Genomic DNA, 19,249 nt, shown 5'->3' with positions numbered 1-19,249 from the left:
TTAGAGAACCAGCAGGGAATCAACTGAGAGAAGTCATTTTGGGTCAGATGACAGAGGACCTTGGAAGCCAAGGAGGGAGTATGTGGTAGAAGCTGAAAAGTAACTCTGCCTTGAGTTTCTGTTATTTCAATGTTAGTCATTCTATCTGGGGAAAGATCTAAATGCCTTGAGGAAAATGAGGCATGGGGCAATAAAGATGATAATGGGGCCCAAGAATTGAAGCTATGAGGAAAAGTTAATAGAACAAATCACATCACATAAGCATCAAAATCTTCTAGGCAATAAGATCGGTAGAAACGAATACTCTGAACCCTACATTAAAAAAAAAAAAAAACTTGAAAAAGGAGCTGAATAATCAAAGATCTGAAGCCAAACTCTTTTATGCCAAAGGTTAAAAGAATGTGGAAAAGTTTTACCGAGTGATGCAAGGTGACTCAAGCTTATAAAAGTAAGAGGCACCTGGGCCTGGTTTCTGTAGAGGATGATTAAAAAGCAAGAGTAAAACACACAATAAAAACAGACAAAAATATATCCATATACATATCCCATATATATCCACATATATTCCATATATATATGAAATATTCCTAAAGGGCCTCTTAGATGTTTTCTCATCGCATCACTATGTACTTCACAATCCCCACTCTGGCTACTGAAATGTTCTCAACATGTGCCTTCTGGATGGACCACAGTGGCAGCAGTGTCACCTCTGAACTTGTTAGAAATGCAAATTCTTCGGTCCCACCACAAACCTACTGAACCAAACACTCTGGGGGGATGGCCTGCAAACCGTGTTTAAGAAACCCTCCAGGTGATTCCGATGCACCCTCAAGTTTGAGAACCACTGCTGCAGATGCGCCACTCGGACACCAAACGTAACCCTTCCAGCCACGTTGCTTTGAATCCTCTTCACATATCTAAAGCCATAGCCAAGACTGATCAACCCTTTTCCTGATATGTACTCCAAACCTGGCTCCTCTCACTGTTTTCTTTTTGAAATGCCATTTCACCCATTCTTTATACATCTAAATCCTTCAAAGTCTGGCTCAGAAACTATCTTCTCCGAAAGTCCTTTTTAATCCCTTATGTCCCTACCAGCAGTCTACATGGGGGCTTGTGCTGTGCAGGCTCTCAACAAACTTTTCTTGATGAGGTAAGTGACTCACCATCTGACTTTGAAGGAGTGAGGGGGACGGGGACAGACGTGACGGCAGTAGTAGTAACTTAGGAAGAAGGACACACAACAGTTATAGCTAGAAACTTTATGTATACATCAAACTTACATATGCATAAAGGTACAGTATTTCCATAACCAAAATCCCTCACCTAAAATAAGAAATCAAAGTTGGAAGAAAGTTAAAGGCGTGTAGGCATTCTCGGGTTAGTAGAAAAGACTAGGCCAGAGCAGCAGAGAGAAAGATTGAACCCACTCTACTGTCCTAAGCTTAAGGCTACTTGCAAGGAGGATGAGAATACAGTTGGACAAAATAGGCCTGAGTGGGAAAAGTCCTGAATTAGTCATTTAATTCTAGCCCAGATCAGCACTGACTGGTGGGACAATGTCTAAGCCGTAGAACAAAGGGTTTACACTGAAAGGGTCTCCACAAGCTCCTAGGTATACATGCATGCATGTATACATCTGTTCATCCATTTTGAACCAAAGGAGAGAAGACAGAAGCAACTCAGATTTGTGTCTTAGAAAGATTTCATTGGCCTAAGTGTGGAGGCTGGAGGGGGGAAGAGTCAGAAAGGCAGCGAGGCCAGTTTGGCCTCTTGACCACAGCCAGCTTTCCCCACTGCCTTCTGCAAATCAATAAGTGGCAATTCCATTTTCCTGGTTGCTTGGACCAAAAATGTTGAGGGTCATCCTTGACTCTTCTCTTTCTTTCATATCACACATATCAAGGCATCAGCAAGTCCTGTTGTCTCCACTTTCAAAACATATCCAGATGTGACCACGTTTTGTTCCACTGCCACCACCTGGTTCAAAAGCCACCATCATCTCTGGGTTAGCACATAACTGGGTGCTCTCCTGTGCTATGAATGTCTGTGTCCTCTCACCCCCAAACCCATATTGTTGAAGCCCTACTACTCCCTAATGCGATGGTATTTGGAGGTGGGGCCTTTAGATTTAGATTAGATTAGATTTAGATGTGGTCATGAGGGTGGAGTCCCCATGATGGGACTGGTACCCTTATAAGGGGATGAAGACATCAAAGCTCACTTGCTTGCTCTCTCTCTCTGCCACGTGAGGATACAGTAAGAAGGTAGCTGTCTGTAAATCAAGAAGACGGCCCTTACCAAGAATTCGACCCTGTTGGCACCCTGATCCCAGGCTTCTAGCCTCCAGAACTGAGAGAAATAAATGTTTTTTTGCTTAAGCCACCCAGTCTACGGTACGCTGTTATAGCAGCCAAAGTGACTAAGACACCCGTCTGTCCCCTACACTCTGCTCTCTACATTGCAGCCAGAATGACTCCTTAAAATGCAAGGCAGATCATACCACCCATGCTCAAAACTCTCCAGCCACTTCTCAGCTCACTCAACTTCTCTGCTCCCAACACTATGGATCTCCCTTACTTTGCTCTACTTTTTTCTCTTTGTCTCCTGCACTTACCACCTGCTAGCTTGCTATATAAATTTATTTGTTAGGTCTACTGCTTTGTCTGGCTCCTTCTGACAAAATTTTAAGCTCCATATGGGCAGGGATCTTTATCTGTTTAGTCTACCCTGTGTCCCTAGTGCCTAGAATGATGCCTAGAAAACAGCATGACAGTTAAGATAATAGCCTAAAAAATAAAATTTTTGTTTCCACTTATAGAAAAATACCACAGACTTTAAAAACTCCCTTGCAGACATTATGTTTCACCCACCTGAGCCACGTTCAGTGTAGTTGAAACTTTCTCTTGCTTGGCCTCAACTGTTCGGAAACTGAAGGCTCGTTCTAGGACTGACTGGTCAATGCCGGTCAGCTCGCAAATTTCTTTTAACTCTGTTGTGCGGGAATGGACAAAGAGTGACTGCATATCTGCTGCTCATAATCACTTTCAAGGCTTACACTGTTCTTTCTAAATCGTTTTCAAACCCAACAGTGTAAAATACATAAATCAAAAGACTTCAGACTGAGCTGTAATTATGTTTCTGCTCGATTTCACTAGAAAGCTTTTTCAACTCACTGAAAAGCAAGTTTTACTTTCTATATTAAAAACTGGGCAGAAGTTCAAAGCCAGTTTTGCTAAACAGGGTCTGTCCTCTGCTGACTTACCGTTTTTATCTTTGATCTTGCTTTCATCTAAGCCATTCACTCGTGATTCGGGCTTGAACTCGATGTTCCCCAGCTTCAACACCGCGGCCACCACCTCCAACACGGACTCAACTTCGTGGTCCATGAAACCCACAATCTGCATGGCATTCTGGGGGGGGGGGAAAGCACCTGTTTTCTTTCTGTAGCTCTTTATTATTTTTTAAAAATAAATCATATAACAGATATGAAAAAAACAAAAATAACAACAACAACAAAAAGACAAAGTGTCCTGGAATAAACTTTCCAAAAGACAAACCTATTAAGAGACCTGAAATAGCACCAATGTGGGGCTCTATCTTGTTTAGCGGCTTCAAGCTCTGATTCAAGGAGCCGTGGGGTACTTCATGGGCTGTGGCAAAGGGGGCATGTAAAGAGGAAGACAGAGGGAGAGAAGGCTGAGAGCTGAGCCCTGGGTTCCCACTCTGACTCCAAACAAACAGCTTTCATAACCCCCTACAGAAAAACCTCTTCGTTTATTTTACATACGAGAAAAACTGTGGTTTGCAAAGGTGAAGTGTCTGATTCCACGAACTATGGATAACACAGAACATTCGTCCAGTCATAAGTTTTTACTGAGTGCCAATGATTTGCCAGGCAAAGCAGTTATGGAACTGGTCCTGAACTCAAGTCTTAAAATCATGTCCAGGAGTCAACAGGTTTCCGTAAGAGGATGGCGAGACAATTTTAAAAAATGATACTCTTAAGAAAAGCTTTCTTGTTAAGAATAGCCCAGCTTGCTTGCTTCCTTATTTACTTTATCTCTCTCTCTCTCTATCTACCTACCTATCTGTCTGTTTAACTATTTATAGTGACTAGGTTACATAATAATGGGAGTGCTGTAAGATTTTTTTGTTCTAGAAAATGTCAAACATATATAAAAGTCTAAAGAGCAGGAAAAGAACCCCATGTTATATTCACTCACCCCCAAAGATGAACTGATTCCAGTCTTGTTTTACCTATAATCCAACCTATTCCCCCCCATCACCACTATCACAGCTCTCTCATTTGGAAGTAAATAACAGTTATCAGATCATGTCCTAATAGAAGTAATTTTCCAAGTGTCTCATAAACATAGAATGTAGAATATAATTTAAAATAATTTCTTTTCTAATGAACACAAATGCTAATTATTCTGGTTTATGCATGATTTTTTTGAAAACTGTATATAAACATGACTTTCTGTCTGAAAAATAGATTTGACCTAACATGATTGTAGGACAGGTTTACATGTGGAATTTAACTACTGAGTTTGGCTATAAGGACATTTGGAATTTCAGTACAATATTAAGTTAAACCCCAAGATAATATAACAAGAAAGCTCCTTTTGACAAACAGTAAAACTGCATGCTCCAGTAAAGCATGGCCTTCTCGATACTGTAGGATTTTTGAGCTAGTAAAAAATCAAACTAATAAAAATAAAACAAATTCTTCTATAATTCTAAAACCTTAGGGAGCATGAGTTATACATCAAAGAAAAGTCAGAATTATTACCAATTCTGATTGAGCAATATAGTGTTACCCATTTTAAAGAGTAATAAGAGGGCTACATCTTACCCTAACGGTTCTGAAATTTGCTGCATCGTCCACTCCATTAACTTTGGCAGAGTCCAGACTCAGGTAATTATATCTGCTGAAATCCCGCTCAAGTTTAAGCTTATCTATTGAATCACACATACAAGTTTATAAGTTACTTCAACAAATCTAATCATCTTTAATATTTCATCCCCTTAACGCTTCAGATAAAAAGATTTCACACTATGCATTCAAGCAATAGAACAAAAATTGATACCCAAAGATTAATAGTATTTTTCTAAAATCACCTTTATCACCATTGTACATATTTCAAACTCTGCTTTTTTTACATGTATTCTTATCGAGACAGGTTCTTTCCAAACTTTGATAATATAAAGTATCTTCAACGTACTATTTCCTTATAACGTATGATGTCTGCCTAGTGATTCCCCCACTGTTGGACATTTGGATTTTCTCCAGTTTATAATAATAAATAAAGGACAGTGATAAATGTCTTCACACAAAAATGTTTTTTTGGATTCTTTTGAATTATTTCACTGGGTATATTCCAAAAAGTGGTGCACCTGGGCGGTAGGCTCTGATCATTTTACGACTTATTCTTCTTTGCCCATTAGTCCCCCAGGAAGAAGTCCTCACTTTGAAGTGACACCCACAAGCTCTAAGCAGATCAGTGCCTGACAACTCTGCCAGCTTTATCCTCTTTAATAACTTTTGCTAATATATGTGTGGTGAACACTTCAGTGCTGTTTCAATTTACATTTGTCGATAATTAGTAAGGACAATTTTTTCCCCCAAGTGTGTTGACTTTCCATAGGTCTTCTTGTTTGAACTACTTGCTCAAAACTTTTCATCACTTAGCTATTGCCTATCCTGATGGACTTATATTAATTCTCTAAAATATCCAAAGGTCAGACTTTGATCTCTTGTATCAGTTGCAAATGTCTTCCCACTATTTTTAAATCGTCACTGATTTGTTTTTATAGAATTGTATTCATCTACTGCTCCCTGCTAATTTTTTCTCCCCAACTGGACTAATTATATTCTTCCATTTTATTTTTTAAATTGATGATGAGCCCCTCCCTCAACTTTTAGCTCTTTTAGCAAACCATATGAGACACGCCCCAGTACCTGGTGAGGTACTCCGGGGACAGATATCAAAGACTGCAAGGTGGCAGAAGCCAACACATCGTGTTCTTCCCTTCAACCAGAATCATGGGAAAATCTTAAGAAGGAAGAGGAAAAGTGTATGGAACGCTTCTGCTTTGGAAAATGTTGCAAGAGTAAAAATTAAAACATAGAAACAGGGACTGGGGCTTCCCCAGTGGCACAGTGGTTAAGAATCTGCCTGCCAATGCAGGGGAGACGGGTTCGAACCCTGGTCCGGGAAGATCCCACATGCCGCAGAGCAACTAAGCCCGTGCGCCACAACTACTGAGCCTGCGCGCCTAGAGCCCATGCTCTGCAACAAGAGAAGCCACCACAATGAGAAGCCTGCACACCGCAACAAAGACCCAATGCAGCCAAAAATAAATAAAATAAAATAAAATTCTTAAAAAAAAGAAAAAAAAAAGAAACAGGGGCTTACTGAGGAGCTCTTCAGAGGCACCAGAAAGCAGCTGATAGAACACGTGGAAGTTTCTTTCACCTCTTGGCTGCTTAACAACACGAGATTTCTCTAAAAGATCTAAAGAGAAAAAGAATCAAATTCATAGTACAGTATTAGTTTCACTTTCAAATACACCATGCTTCTTTCTTTTCCCCCTCACTTTCTTTTTCATTTTCTGTTTTGTATTAATAAAATAATAACAGAAGCTACATTTTTGGTTCTACTTTCAGGAAGAAGCACAGCTCTAACTAAAACCACCAAATTAAACAAACCAGGTTCTTTCTGAACCATAGTGAATATGCAAAATAAGTTTAACAATACATTCGACAAGCTGATTAAAGACAATACAGCTTTTATAATAATATTCTCTTGATTTTATATAATATATGATGACATTAAGTTCTTCAATATGTAGTATTACAAATCTAAGCAAGGAAATGCAGCCATTCAGTTAAGAATTCACTTAAGAGTTATAATGATAACAAGTTAACATTTTTGATATCTTATTTTATGCTAAGTGCTTTATAGACATTATTTCATTGATTCCTCACCACCATTTTTGTAAGGTATGATTTTACAGATGAAAAAACTAACAGTCCAAGAGTTTAAGATGGATTTGAAATCAGGCTCTCTGACCCAAGTGCAGACCCCACCATAACCACATGCCCTGCTACCTGGCATAAGTGAACCAGACTTTCTTGATCTCTTGAAGTCCTAAAGAATGAAAGGTGGTTCTCAATTAATGGAATCTGGAGTTATTTGACAGTATACTTTCATTGATTCCAGATGATTTTTCATCCTGTAAATCTGATGCCTTATCAAGTTTTCAAGCTTTCAGGAAGGGGAGGAAGGAAGGAGAAAGGAAGGGATGAATCCATCAAGCAAGTGAACCAGAAAGGTGCCACTGTGGCAGTAACAGGGGGTGGCAAAGTACAATGGCAGAGAATATTCCTGCCTGGAGTCCTGTTTATCACTGACCAGTGATATAAAAGAGGGTCTGGATTCTGTGAGCAAGGGCCAGATTTAGTTATAAAATTATGAATCAGTGATCCTATTACTGAGCACTAATTCTACAGAACAGACACATTTGATTTCCCATCAGATTGAAATCTAAACATAATTCAAAAAATGAGTAAGGGAGAGAACGATGTGCAATTTCACAGGGACTTGTCCTTGATCTTCTTAATTTGTGTTTCTGGAATCTACACTAGCACGTGAGGAGGAGTCTAGGTAGAGTTAAAGAGTGTAGATTCAATGAATGAGAAGCCCTAGGGTGCTCCAAACACACAAGGCCATTTGTAAGAATGAAGAGATGGGTTGTAAGGACACATAAAATAAACTTGACAGAAAGAGAACAAAAATATATAAACACAAAAATTATTAGGAACGGGATGCTGCAGAGTTTTCATTTTCATCTCCAGCTCTAACTTGACCTGGACGACTGCCAAGGCCCTCAAATCATAGATGGAGAATAATGAAGACTTCATATTTAGCCAAAAATAGAAAAGGATTGTGTAATAGTCATCATCTCTAAGGATTGAACGTTTCAATCAACTTATAAATACTGACATCCAGGGCAGGAGACAGAATAAACAGGTAAGGATAAAAGTGCAGTATGATTGCACTTATCATGGACCAAGCTCCTTTGGGGTCCTAAGAGTACCAGCACAGTTTTAGAAGAAAGACCTCCCAGTGCATGGGCAGAGTCTTCATTGAGAAGCTATTCCTTACAGGAAATTCCTCGAGCCTAGAAGAAAGTAACTCGACTACATGAAAAATATAAACAAATGCTCCAGTTTACTTTATCCGTTCATGCACAAATTCCTTCAGTCAACTCACTGCTCACCCACTATGTGCCAGCACTACCTGGGAATAAGCCCGGCACTGACTGCAAACCTGAAGACCTTCTTCCTCTTGACCTACAATTGTCACACATACATGCTCTTGATTGCACCCACCACCCAGACCAAGAGCAGCAGCTCTGTCCAAGGTGGGCTGGCAACACCTTTAAGAGAGAGCAGGAGATGGGAGTGAGAAAAGAGAATGACCATGTGTCTTTCACCTGTCAAAGCCCGCAAACCCCAGGCTCCCCCCATAGCACCAAGAATCCCGCCCTGCCTCACCAGCCTCACCTCACAGGGGCACCTTAATGACGATGACAAACAACTGTTCTGTGGCACTCACCCAGTCACACTCCCCAAGCAAACTGCGGGATTTCAAGACATGAAATCACACCTTCAGAGCACCTGACAGGGCCACACTGTGCAACAGCAACCTGGCCAGCCTTATGTTTGGCACTTTTTGAACAAATGCTCGCACACAATGGAGAGTTTAGAAAGAGCAATGGCTATAAGCTTCAGCAGATAACAGTCACCAAGTTAAAGGATAATATTCACAGCCACCAGGTTAAAGAATAATATTCGCCTGCGCAGGGTAGAAAGGAATGTTGGCCAATGTACTCCTTGCACCACCCGTGCTGATAGTATCAGTGATCACTATCATAGTCAAATCTGAAACATAATACAATGTGCGTTTAAAAGGAAAAGTGCAAGGGAACTTTCACTGACCTTCCACTCTGCATTCAGTACTTTTCATTTGTTATCAGATTCAACCCTGAGCACCTCCTCTGAGGTTGGTTTTATAATCCCCATTTTGTAGATGAGAAAACAAGGCTCATGTCACATTGTTACTAAGCAACAGAGCCAGAATGCAAAGCTTTAGGAGACGAAAGTATCGTGCTTATGCTCTTTATAATTTTCCAGTGAAAAGAATGCAAAATCCACAAACACTTGAAAAGCTTGAGGCTGTTCTTTACATAAAATATATGACTTCATCTAAGCAACTCAATCACAAAATGAGGAACCTTTTATTACAAAGCAGTTGAGGGTTTTACCACCTAAAATGCTTTGTCGATTACCCCAGAGCCTCCTATTTCTTTATGACTTTTCTTGTAAGTTACAAGCTTCTAGGCAGAACAGTAATCAGGGAAGATGTTTGCTCCCAAATAATTTACTAGTGCTTAAAACCATTCCCTAGTCTTTTTTTTTTTTTTTTAAACCCAACATAATCTAACAGCATGAAGTCATATCAAATAATTACTCAAGGTACAGAACATAAATTCAATTCACTATAAGGACTTGCCACCTGAACATTTTAATGTGCCCCTGAATTAAGGCAAAGCAAAACACTGGCACAGCCTTCTCTTCTGCTTTAGATGCTTCTGCTACCACTGACTGCGCCTCTACTAACAAGACTTAATAAAAAGGAGTATAGGATATGCCAGATATTTCATAGAGAAGAGAGTATAATAGCCTCCATATATTCCAACGCAGCTACATTCCTGAACCCTCAAGATATAAATTTAAGTTCATATCAAATTTCATATAAATTTAAGTTTTAAGGGAACAGATAAACCTATTAAGCCATTCTAAAGGGGAAAAGCAATGGGTAGGGACAGAGAAACTCTGCAATCAGAACTTTCCCACCAACTCCACCATGACACTGCCACCTGACTATTAACAGAATCAGACCATCACTGAGGGATTTTCTTAGTTTTGACTAATTACCAGCTAGTCTACAGCATATACATGTTCCTGGGCACTGGGACAACCTCCCTATGGCATAAGATATGAAAGAAGTAAAATGTCCATGTTTGCACCTGCTGGAGATGGAAGTCTTTTAATAAGCCAAGGAATAAAAGAACAAGTAGTGGTTTGGAAGGGGAAAAAAATCACATTACTTTGGAACATAACAGGTGAAGGATTAGATAACATGATTAAAGTTTCTTTACTCTATGTATAATCTCCCTTCCTGAAAAAGAAGAAATGGTCCAAGTTATTGATTAAGGCTTATGGAAGAACTTGCTTTGTCTCAGTTTTGCCAGTAAGGCCAGAATGACAATGAAAGCCCAAGATGCAGACACGACCGACCCTGCTCCTCTCCAACTGCTCAAAGATACACATATGAAAAAAGTGTTTGAGTGGCACTGAAGGCTCTTCCAACAGATTTGTGTACCTTTAATAAAGTGAAATGATACAGTTAGCAATAGTGAAGGGCCTGCAATCTAAGTAACAACAATTTATCTCCCTTTGGACTCCGCTGTCTTGAAGAAGAAAAAATGTCAAATAACCAGTGAGTTACTGGGCATAATGATGGTAATTTCAGTGGAAAACTTGGATTATGAACTAATGTTTGCTCTTAGATTGGGTTATATATTCTAAAATCAACTCTATACTTTTTCTGGAAATACACAACATAACCCTCAAGATTGAGAATTAGGAAGTTTCACTAAAGACAAGCTTTAAAGTAAAAAACGATGGGGCAAACGTCTTCTTACAAATCATTCACTGTGCACATGTATTACAGAAAGCAGAGGCGGGTGTTCACCCCAGGGCTCTCTCTCAGCCCGGGTCTCACGCAGACCTTTGTCTATCTGCAGGTTACAGGCTTTGAGAGACCTCAAACACCTGGCGTGCCGTGACGGGACAGTGTTTCCCCTACCTCCACCTCCATGCAGCATTTTCATTTCTAAGAAAGCACCTTAAAGTTTCAAATCAAAAGTCAGAGTCCTGAAGTTATAAATCAGCACCAGCGATAGCTGGACATGTTACATGAAAAGTTGTGAGAGGGTTCCCAGTGTCTGCACATGAAAAATCAACTTGGGCTTTAAAACACTAAGAAAATTTGCCTTATTATCTACCTAATTAAATGCCATTTTTTAAATCAGGATCCAGCTGCATACATATAACACTTATGCATTTTCACAACAGACTTTTTTCTAATACAAATTTAAAGTTTATCTAATAATTGGAAAGTAACTGATGTGTGTATGTATCTGAATCTACAATTTGATACCCAACCCTGAAATAAAATTAATGAAATATCTAGTCCATAATATCTTATTATTATACATACTATTCTAATAAACCCTGATTCATTTCTTAATCTGAAGTTAATTTAGACATATTTGAACCCCTGATTTCTTCTATAGTATTGGTATATAGTCTTGTTTCATGATAAACATGTAGTCTTTTTTCATGGTAAACATATTTTTGTATAAGAAAGAACACCAAAATAAAATTGAGACAAAGGAAAGCATCTATTTTTATATAAAGCCATCCATTACAGAGTAACAGAATTACTCTTTGAAATTTCAGTTTTCTTGCTACAGATACTTCACAACCGATGGTTGATTATTTCTGTCTTCTTTAGGGGTATTAAATGTCAAAGTGCTAAAAAAGCCCAGCCTTGTATTACAAACTAGGTAAATTATCTCAGTTTTTGATGAATTTTGACCCTAAAGAAGACAGCTACTGTTTACTGATGAATAGTCACTAGCTGTTGAGAACTGACTCATGTACAGGTAAGTCCCCAATTCCATATATATATATATCATACATATACATAGTCCCAGAAAACAAAGCAGATCAGAGTTTCCTTTAGGAAGTGTTATAACAGATAGTTTTGCTCCCGTTCACCCACTCATCATCAATTAAACCAAAGGTATGATATAAAAGGAAAAACAAAGCTATAAATCTCAAACAATTTAAAAGGGTAAACTTATATTCCATATGCTACAAAATGGCAGGAATGTGCCATACATAAGGATTAAACAACATGCCCTGAGATAGTCAGCACATAAATTAATTGCATCGTAAATTCAAAAGAAATGTAAAAGAAAAAGAATTCAGAGCAATTTGTTCTACCCTCCACCTTCCCTGTGAGTAAGGCAGGCATTTCTTCCTGCTTTATGATTCCATGTGGGAGGATTTCATGAGATGAACCCCCCAGTTTCTCAGCCCCTTACTCACTCCTCTCCTCAGCAGGAGGAAAGACTCTTCTGAGCAGCGAAGTTTGGAAGAAGAAATGGGCATGCGTGTACAGCTCAGCCCCCTCCTTCCCCACACTGTGCACAAATTCAGCCCCACTCCCAGGCTGCACGACAGATGGGGCAACGCGCACAAGGAGAGGCCAGGGGTTGCTCGGTGCTGTCAATGCCTGCCTACCTGCCAAAGGACTACTAGCACGCCCTCTTGGCTGATAAACCAAAAGCCGCTTTCTTCAACCTTGCCTCTACAGTAACAAAGCTGCTTCCTCTCCAGCTTATTTCCTGTGCCTATTCCTCACGTGTTTCCAAACTGGGTGGGGGAAGGATATTACCTATTAGACCTCTGTCTCAAGTTATTTTCTGCTGCATAACAAATGCCCCCAAAACTTACCAGCTTAGACCAGTACCATTTATTAGCTCATGAGTCTGAGAGTCAGATTTGTAGTTCCTCTGATCTAAGCCAGCTTGGCTGATCTCTGCTGGCAGGTTGGCTGGCAGCTGGCTGATCTAAGATGCCCTCACTCACACGTCTGCTGGTTCATTCCATGCGCCTCTCATCACCCAGCAGACTAGCCCAGGTTCACGCACATGGTGGTAATGAGTTCCCCAGAGAAGCAAGAGAGGATAAGCCCCAGTAGAGAACCAACTTTCGAGTCTCTCATTGTGCCATGTTTGCAAATTGTTCCATTGACCGAAACAAATCTCATGGCCAAGCATTAAGTCATTGAGAGAGGGGACTACCGAAGCATGTGGACACAAGCTAAGAAACTACTGTGGTCATTTCTGAAAACAATCTATCAGCTTTAGGTTATTTAAAATAAAATGGTCACGAATTCTTTTCCCACTCTTCCCACTGAGAGGTGGAATCTACATTCCCCAGCACTGAAACTGAGCAAGTTTGCGCCCACATGGACTTAACAGAGTCACAGTGATGCTGTACGATTTCCCAGGCTACTCAGGCTTCTTCCTGGTTCTCTTGGAACACTTGCTGTCAGGATGTTTCCTCTTGGAACACTCCCTCTCAGAATCTAGCCGCCTTGCTGTGAGAAGCCCAAATCACACGAGGCCACACATAGATGGCTCTAGTTAACAGTCTAGCTGAGCTCACCCCTTGAATCATCCCAGCCCAGGGGCCTGACACATGAGTGACAAAGCCTCCAGAGGACTCCAACCCCCCCATTCATGCAAGTTACCCCCAATCACTGGAGTCTTCCCAGCTGAGGTCCCATATGTCATGGAGACAAGCCAACCCTGCTGAGCTCCATCTGAATTCTTGACCCACAGAATCCAAGAGGGTATAACAGGGCCGTTGTTTTACTCCACTAAGTCTGGGGTGGTTTATTGGGCAGTAATAATAGCTGGGCCACACACCAATGTCAACGTTTGCTTTCCTTCATAACCACAGGATTGGGTTACTTCTTTCAAGCTGAAGAGAGACATCAGTAACAGATGATGCTTGATTACCAATAACTTTGTTTGCCTTTGTGGGATTTAGAAAAAGTATTTTTAAATGATTAACATAGAATATTCAGATAAACGTACCCAATAAAGAAGAAGCTTTATTTCTCAATAAATTTCTCTATGTCAAATTGTGCTTATTGTACATTAGGTACTTATGTGATTATTAATTAGTTAATTCAACAAATATATATTAGATGTTAGACACTATTTTTTTTTATTTTTTTTATTTTTATTTTTTTATAGACACTATTTTAGTTGCTGTCATTTAGCAATGAACCATACAAACTGAGTCTCTGTCATTATAGGGTATATATTTGGCTAGGAGCTAGAGACAATCAACAAATAAATATACAATAATGAAAAGAAGCAAACATTTATTGAGTGCTTACTACGTACCAGGCACTGGTACAAGTGCTTTAGATGTTAACAAATTATTTACAACTCATCACAACCCTATGAGATCAGTACTATTATCCTCATTTCAAAGAGAAAGAAATGGAGGCACAGAGAATTAAGTAACTTGTTGTCTTTTTGTTTAGACATTGGCAACCACATGATAAATCACTGACAACTGCGTACGTAGGCTCACGGATATGTCCCAAATAATAAAGCAGGAAAATGTAGAGCCTGCCTATATTTAACCAATTCCATCCTCATCTCCAGCATTTACTGAGCACCTGCTGTGTGTCAGGTATCACCCTAGGCTCTTGATACACTACCGTGAACAGGACAGCCGTGTCTCCCATCCTGACAGTTTACGCAGGTATATGCACATTTGAAATCTTAAGGCTTCTTCTTAGTATATCTCTATGCTATTCTTCTTTTAGGAGATAAAATCCCTTGAGACTTGTTCCACATTTTCTCCAGTCTAAATTGCCATTTAATGCCACAACTATAAGAAAGTATCTGTGACTATTAATAAAAGCAACAGGTTTCCAAACATTTCAAGTTCATAACACTAGATCCAAAATCCTCAAATGTAAATGTATAAACTTTATGAGACTCACAAGCATTAACAAAGTAGGAGAAATAGTACTTCACATCAGCCAAACATCTGGATGTGCTTCCATATTTTATCTTCTCTACTTAGGTAAATGTTTGCCATTTTCTATTTTTGTAACACCTCTCTCCTAATGATACTAACCCTCAGAGATACGTAGCTTTCAAATGAGTTCAAGACTTAGGTTTTACAGCATACCTCTCTTAGAAAAAGAGGAAGAGAGAGTAAGTTATTGGGCGTTTTTTCCCCACTTCCTGGGTACACAACTGGCTCAAATGATCCTGTGACTTTTTCAAGGTAATAATTACAGCCAACAACGACCTATGCTTTTACTAGGCGGCTGCTGGAAAAGGAAGCAAAATAGACGACTTACAAAATGGCAAATCTTGTCTCCTTTTCTGGGTACAAGAAGCTAACTTTTGGCAGCTTGCAGAGAACAAGAGTGGGTTTACCCATTGCTTTATACCCCCTTAAGCCAGCAGGCAGCAGCTCCCCGTGGCCACCTATGAGTCAGTCCTCTCTCTATACGGGGTGAAATTTCCTGCTCTCACCACTAATGTATCCCTTTCCTTTCCAAAGCAAAGGATACTCTAAAATACCAGGGTGTTCCCACTACCACAAATTTCAATATAATTTCATTGTGGGAACAAATGGTAACAAACACCATATGAAATTCATTCATGATGGTTTTTAATCTTCACTGGAAATGAACTGGGTGTTTACTATTTATTCTCCATGGATACTGCAAGAATTAAGAGACAGGAAGACATTTCTGTTTGAAACTTGAAACTTCAAAATGTAAAACCCTAGTTATTTTCTAATACTTAGAATAAAGGCATCCTTAAATATTTTCCTAGAGTCCTCAAGAGTAATGTTGGCTCAATCATTCTAGAATGTTCTATAATAAAAAGTTAATGTAGCCTCATTTTAAAAAGTGTATTACTCAATTAATAACTAAATTTAATGTCTTGTAAAATGCAAGTGTTATAAAAGTGTTATAAATATCTTTCAGAATAAAAGCTAATCTTTCCTTAAAATGGTGGTCTTAAAACTGAGGCATACCTTTTCCTATACAGCTCTCATCAGCTGCCACATACTGTGAAGGAAGCTTGCGTAACAAACTTGGCAGGGTTATAATCACTTGCTTTTGGTGGTATTATATATGATTTGCATGAGTATTTCTGTTTCCTTATTTGACAGTTAAAACCATTTAACATAAGTAGTACCATCCTAGCCAATTTCATCTCAGATTAAAACTTCCTCTTCAAGACGTTTTTCCAATAATAATACATTTTTACAAATACGTATAATCCCAACAATGCATGGCACACAAACTAAAATAATAAATTAAACTACTTTAGGACTTCCCTAGTGGTGCAATGGTTAAGAATCTGCCTGCCAATGCAGGGGACACGGGTTCGAGCCCTGGTCCGGGAAGATCCCACATGCCACAGAGCAACTAAGCCCGTGCGCCACAACTACTGAGCCTGCACTTTACAGCCTGCGAGCCACAACCACTGAGCCTGCACGCCCAAGAGCCCATGCTCTGCAACAGGAGAAGCCACCACAATGAGAAGCCCGTGCACCGCAACGAGGAGTAGCCCCCGCTCGCCACAACTAGAGAAAGCCCGCACGCAGCAACAAAGACCCAACGGAGCCAAAAAAATAAATAAATTAAATTAAACTATTTAAAAACTACAAATGGTAGAAATGGGAAGAACCATGGAATTCATCCAGTTCAATCCTATAGTTTCCAAGATAAAGAAACTCTAGCCCTAGAAGTTTACTTTACAAACTATGATTTTAAAAATTTTTTTAAAAATTCAGCTGCATGGTTTGCCCAAATTCTAAAAACACTCACTTTCAAATGGCATCCCTCTGGTTCCAGAGTTTCTCTGGAAGATCACAGGGGCCACCTGGGGGTCTAGGGGTTCTGGCTACTCATCTCCTCTTTAACCAGATCAGGCCTCATTTCATCTGTTTCATATTTGGAATAAAATTTCATTTGGAGAAAGAATGCCACTGCTATAGCAAAAAGCAGTGCTTTGGATACCTGAGCCAATTGTTATTTTTTAATCTAGTACAAACTTAGAGTTTTTTCATTCCAACAATCCAAACAGCATCTTAGGGTGGTGAAACGGCCAGGGGAAGCAGGGTGGCCCTCAAAAAAACAAGAAGATATAACCAGGCTGCAGCTTCCCCTGGAGGTGCACTAACCCTGAGTGGTCATTGTATCCTTGCCAAACGAATCAGCTACAGAATCAACAGGAGCAGAGACATCAGGGCGGTGCCACACGTACTGAAGCTCCAAAGCATGGATGAAGGGGCCTTATCTACAACAGATACTGACCACTGTGCCCACTTGAGAAAACTCTGGACCTGGGGCTGTTAAGTAGACCTCACCTGATTTTGTTCATTTTTTCTCCTTTGCCAGAGAACATTTCACTTCTACAATCACAAATCATGACTAAAGAAAGTTAATAAATCTGTCTCTACTTAACAGGTGTACCACATTTCAATTATTTAAACACACTGAAGACAAAATTCTCACAGTAAAATTTGAAGTACAGGTTTTTCTCATTTTATCGGATAACTGTTACCCCAAAAGTCATTAAATTAAAATCAATTATTATTTATATTTTGTTTTCAACCATAGAGTAATTTTGTTAAAGAAAATAACGATCGGAGAATCTTTTTTATTACTGGATTGGCTTGAAGACCTATATAGGATATAAAATACAGTTGGGCTAATATTTATTTCTTTAGCAGACGTCTAAAAAGTTTTTCAAAGGCAAAGACTTTAAGTGATCTTTTAAAAAGATTTAGAAATTAAATATTATAAAACAATCTGAAATGCATAGGTTAAAAATTTAAGTATAAGAAAAGGAAATGTATTCTTAAACCTATCTCCTAAAGACCCAAGTATCTAAAATATTCTGTTATAAATATGTTTTACTATTCTGAACTTCTTTAAAATACTCACAGTTACTTATCACTCCTCCCAGTGGATCGCCTTTAAAATCGAATTCAATATCCATATATTTGCCCTGCCAAAGAAAGACTTTGTGAGTTTTCAAGTTCACCTCAAAATATTCAGTCAGTGTATCTTAAAGCATAGCATAATAAGCCCTTTATGTATTTGTTTAAATGTAATTAAGAAGGACACAGTTTATGTAACCATGATGCAAAACAATGTGCCTCCAAAAATAATTCATACTAAATATCCCATTAGCTCAAAGTGAGCATATCTCGTTGCTAATTTAAGAATAGATCTTCTCAGCCATCATAAGACTTTTGGATACGTTTCAAACTTCTCAAGGGCGTGTGTACTCAATTCAAGAATAAAAACCGGGAAAATTAGTATTCCTTGAATATACACTAGCTGGCAATATAAATTATTTCATTTTTATAGGCAAAGTATGTTTTAAGCCATGGCTAGACATTCCAAACATACTGGACAGTGGATAAAATGGAAGACTTCAAGTTCTGTTTTTATATCTACTCAAATCAAATGCCTGATTATGTGGTGTGACCAACTCAGAATCAAAGGCTGATCATTATTACTTTCTTTGGCTTTTAATCTAGATTATACAGAAATATATAACGCATGTTCATATTACACCTTTTAGATGGTATCTTAAACACACAGAAACACACATGGAGTCTCACACTGTGATTTTTAGAGAATGGGTCTGGATTGTCTGGTTACAGAGTAACAAGTGTATCAGAATAACCCTGAGAGCTGTTTTTTGTTTGGAAAAGGGTGTATTGATCTAATAAGTAGTCTTTGGTTTTGTTTCATGTTCTACCTTAGTCAGATCGATGGTTTGTAAATAATTCTCCCAGAGAATTACTTTAATTCTATTTTCAAAATAATGGTAAGGGAGGAGAAACATGATCACATGGCACACAATCAACAATGTAATTTGTGATTTTTTATTAGCTCGTGCATGCTCCCCTGCCTTCTCCTTCTTCATTGTCATGGGTCATCTGGCCTTTTTAAGTCTTCACTTGCTCATTAAGCAAATGTTTATCAAGCATTTCCTGGACACTAACGTAGGCACAAGGGAAAGCAAGGCATCACTCCTGCCCTCAAGGAATTTACAGTCTGGGGGGGGGGGAACTGAGACATAAATAGGACATAACCATGTACAGGAATGCATCCTACAGTGGGATCATGGCGCTGTGCACAAAGAACAGGGGACAGAGGGGGAGGAGGAGATCTGCCCTAGCTTAAAGGCGAAGTAGCAGGAGAAGTCAGGCAGGCAAGGAGGCAAGGGATCAGGAAGGAGCAGGCATAAGCACTGGCATCCGTGAGGATGGTGAGGGAAGTCAGAGCACATCATGACACCGACATTTTCTCCTGACAGCAAAGTTGTGTCATTAAACGTTCCTCAACAAGGACACCATGATCAGACTTGCCTCTTTACAAGATCACTCTGGCTAGTGTGGAAGGGACTGGAAAGGATCTATCAGATGTAGCTGACAGAGGTGGCAGCAATCAGGGGAGAAACACTG

At 39.3% G+C, this 19,249-nt stretch overlaps 1 protein-coding gene across 3 annotated transcripts in view; it reads right to left on the bottom strand.

Moving 5' to 3' along the window:
• MYO1B (myosin IB) overlaps positions 1-19,249 on the bottom strand; it is a 184,936-nt gene that overhangs the window by 53,073 nt on the left and 112,614 nt on the right. For all 3 annotated transcript variants that reach the window (XM_059928387.1, XM_059928389.1, XM_059928390.1), the window contains exons 7-11: positions 17,715-17,778; positions 6,423-6,521; positions 4,859-4,962; positions 3,266-3,413; positions 2,874-2,992 (exon numbers count right to left, since the gene is read on the bottom strand). In XM_059928387.1, coding sequence (XP_059784370.1) covers positions 2,874-2,992; positions 3,266-3,413; positions 4,859-4,962; positions 6,423-6,521; positions 17,715-17,778 — 534 coding nt within the window. The remainder of the gene's footprint in view (positions 1-2,873; positions 2,993-3,265; positions 3,414-4,858; positions 4,963-6,422; positions 6,522-17,714; positions 17,779-19,249) is intronic.

This window comes from Balaenoptera ricei, chromosome 7 (assembly GCF_028023285.1).
Source record: "Balaenoptera ricei isolate mBalRic1 chromosome 7, mBalRic1.hap2, whole genome shotgun sequence".
Classification (NCBI taxonomy): domain Eukaryota; kingdom Metazoa; phylum Chordata; class Mammalia; order Artiodactyla; family Balaenopteridae; genus Balaenoptera; species Balaenoptera ricei.
Note: the sequence above shows the minus strand (reverse complement) of the source record. Positions and strands in the feature narration are given on the sequence as shown.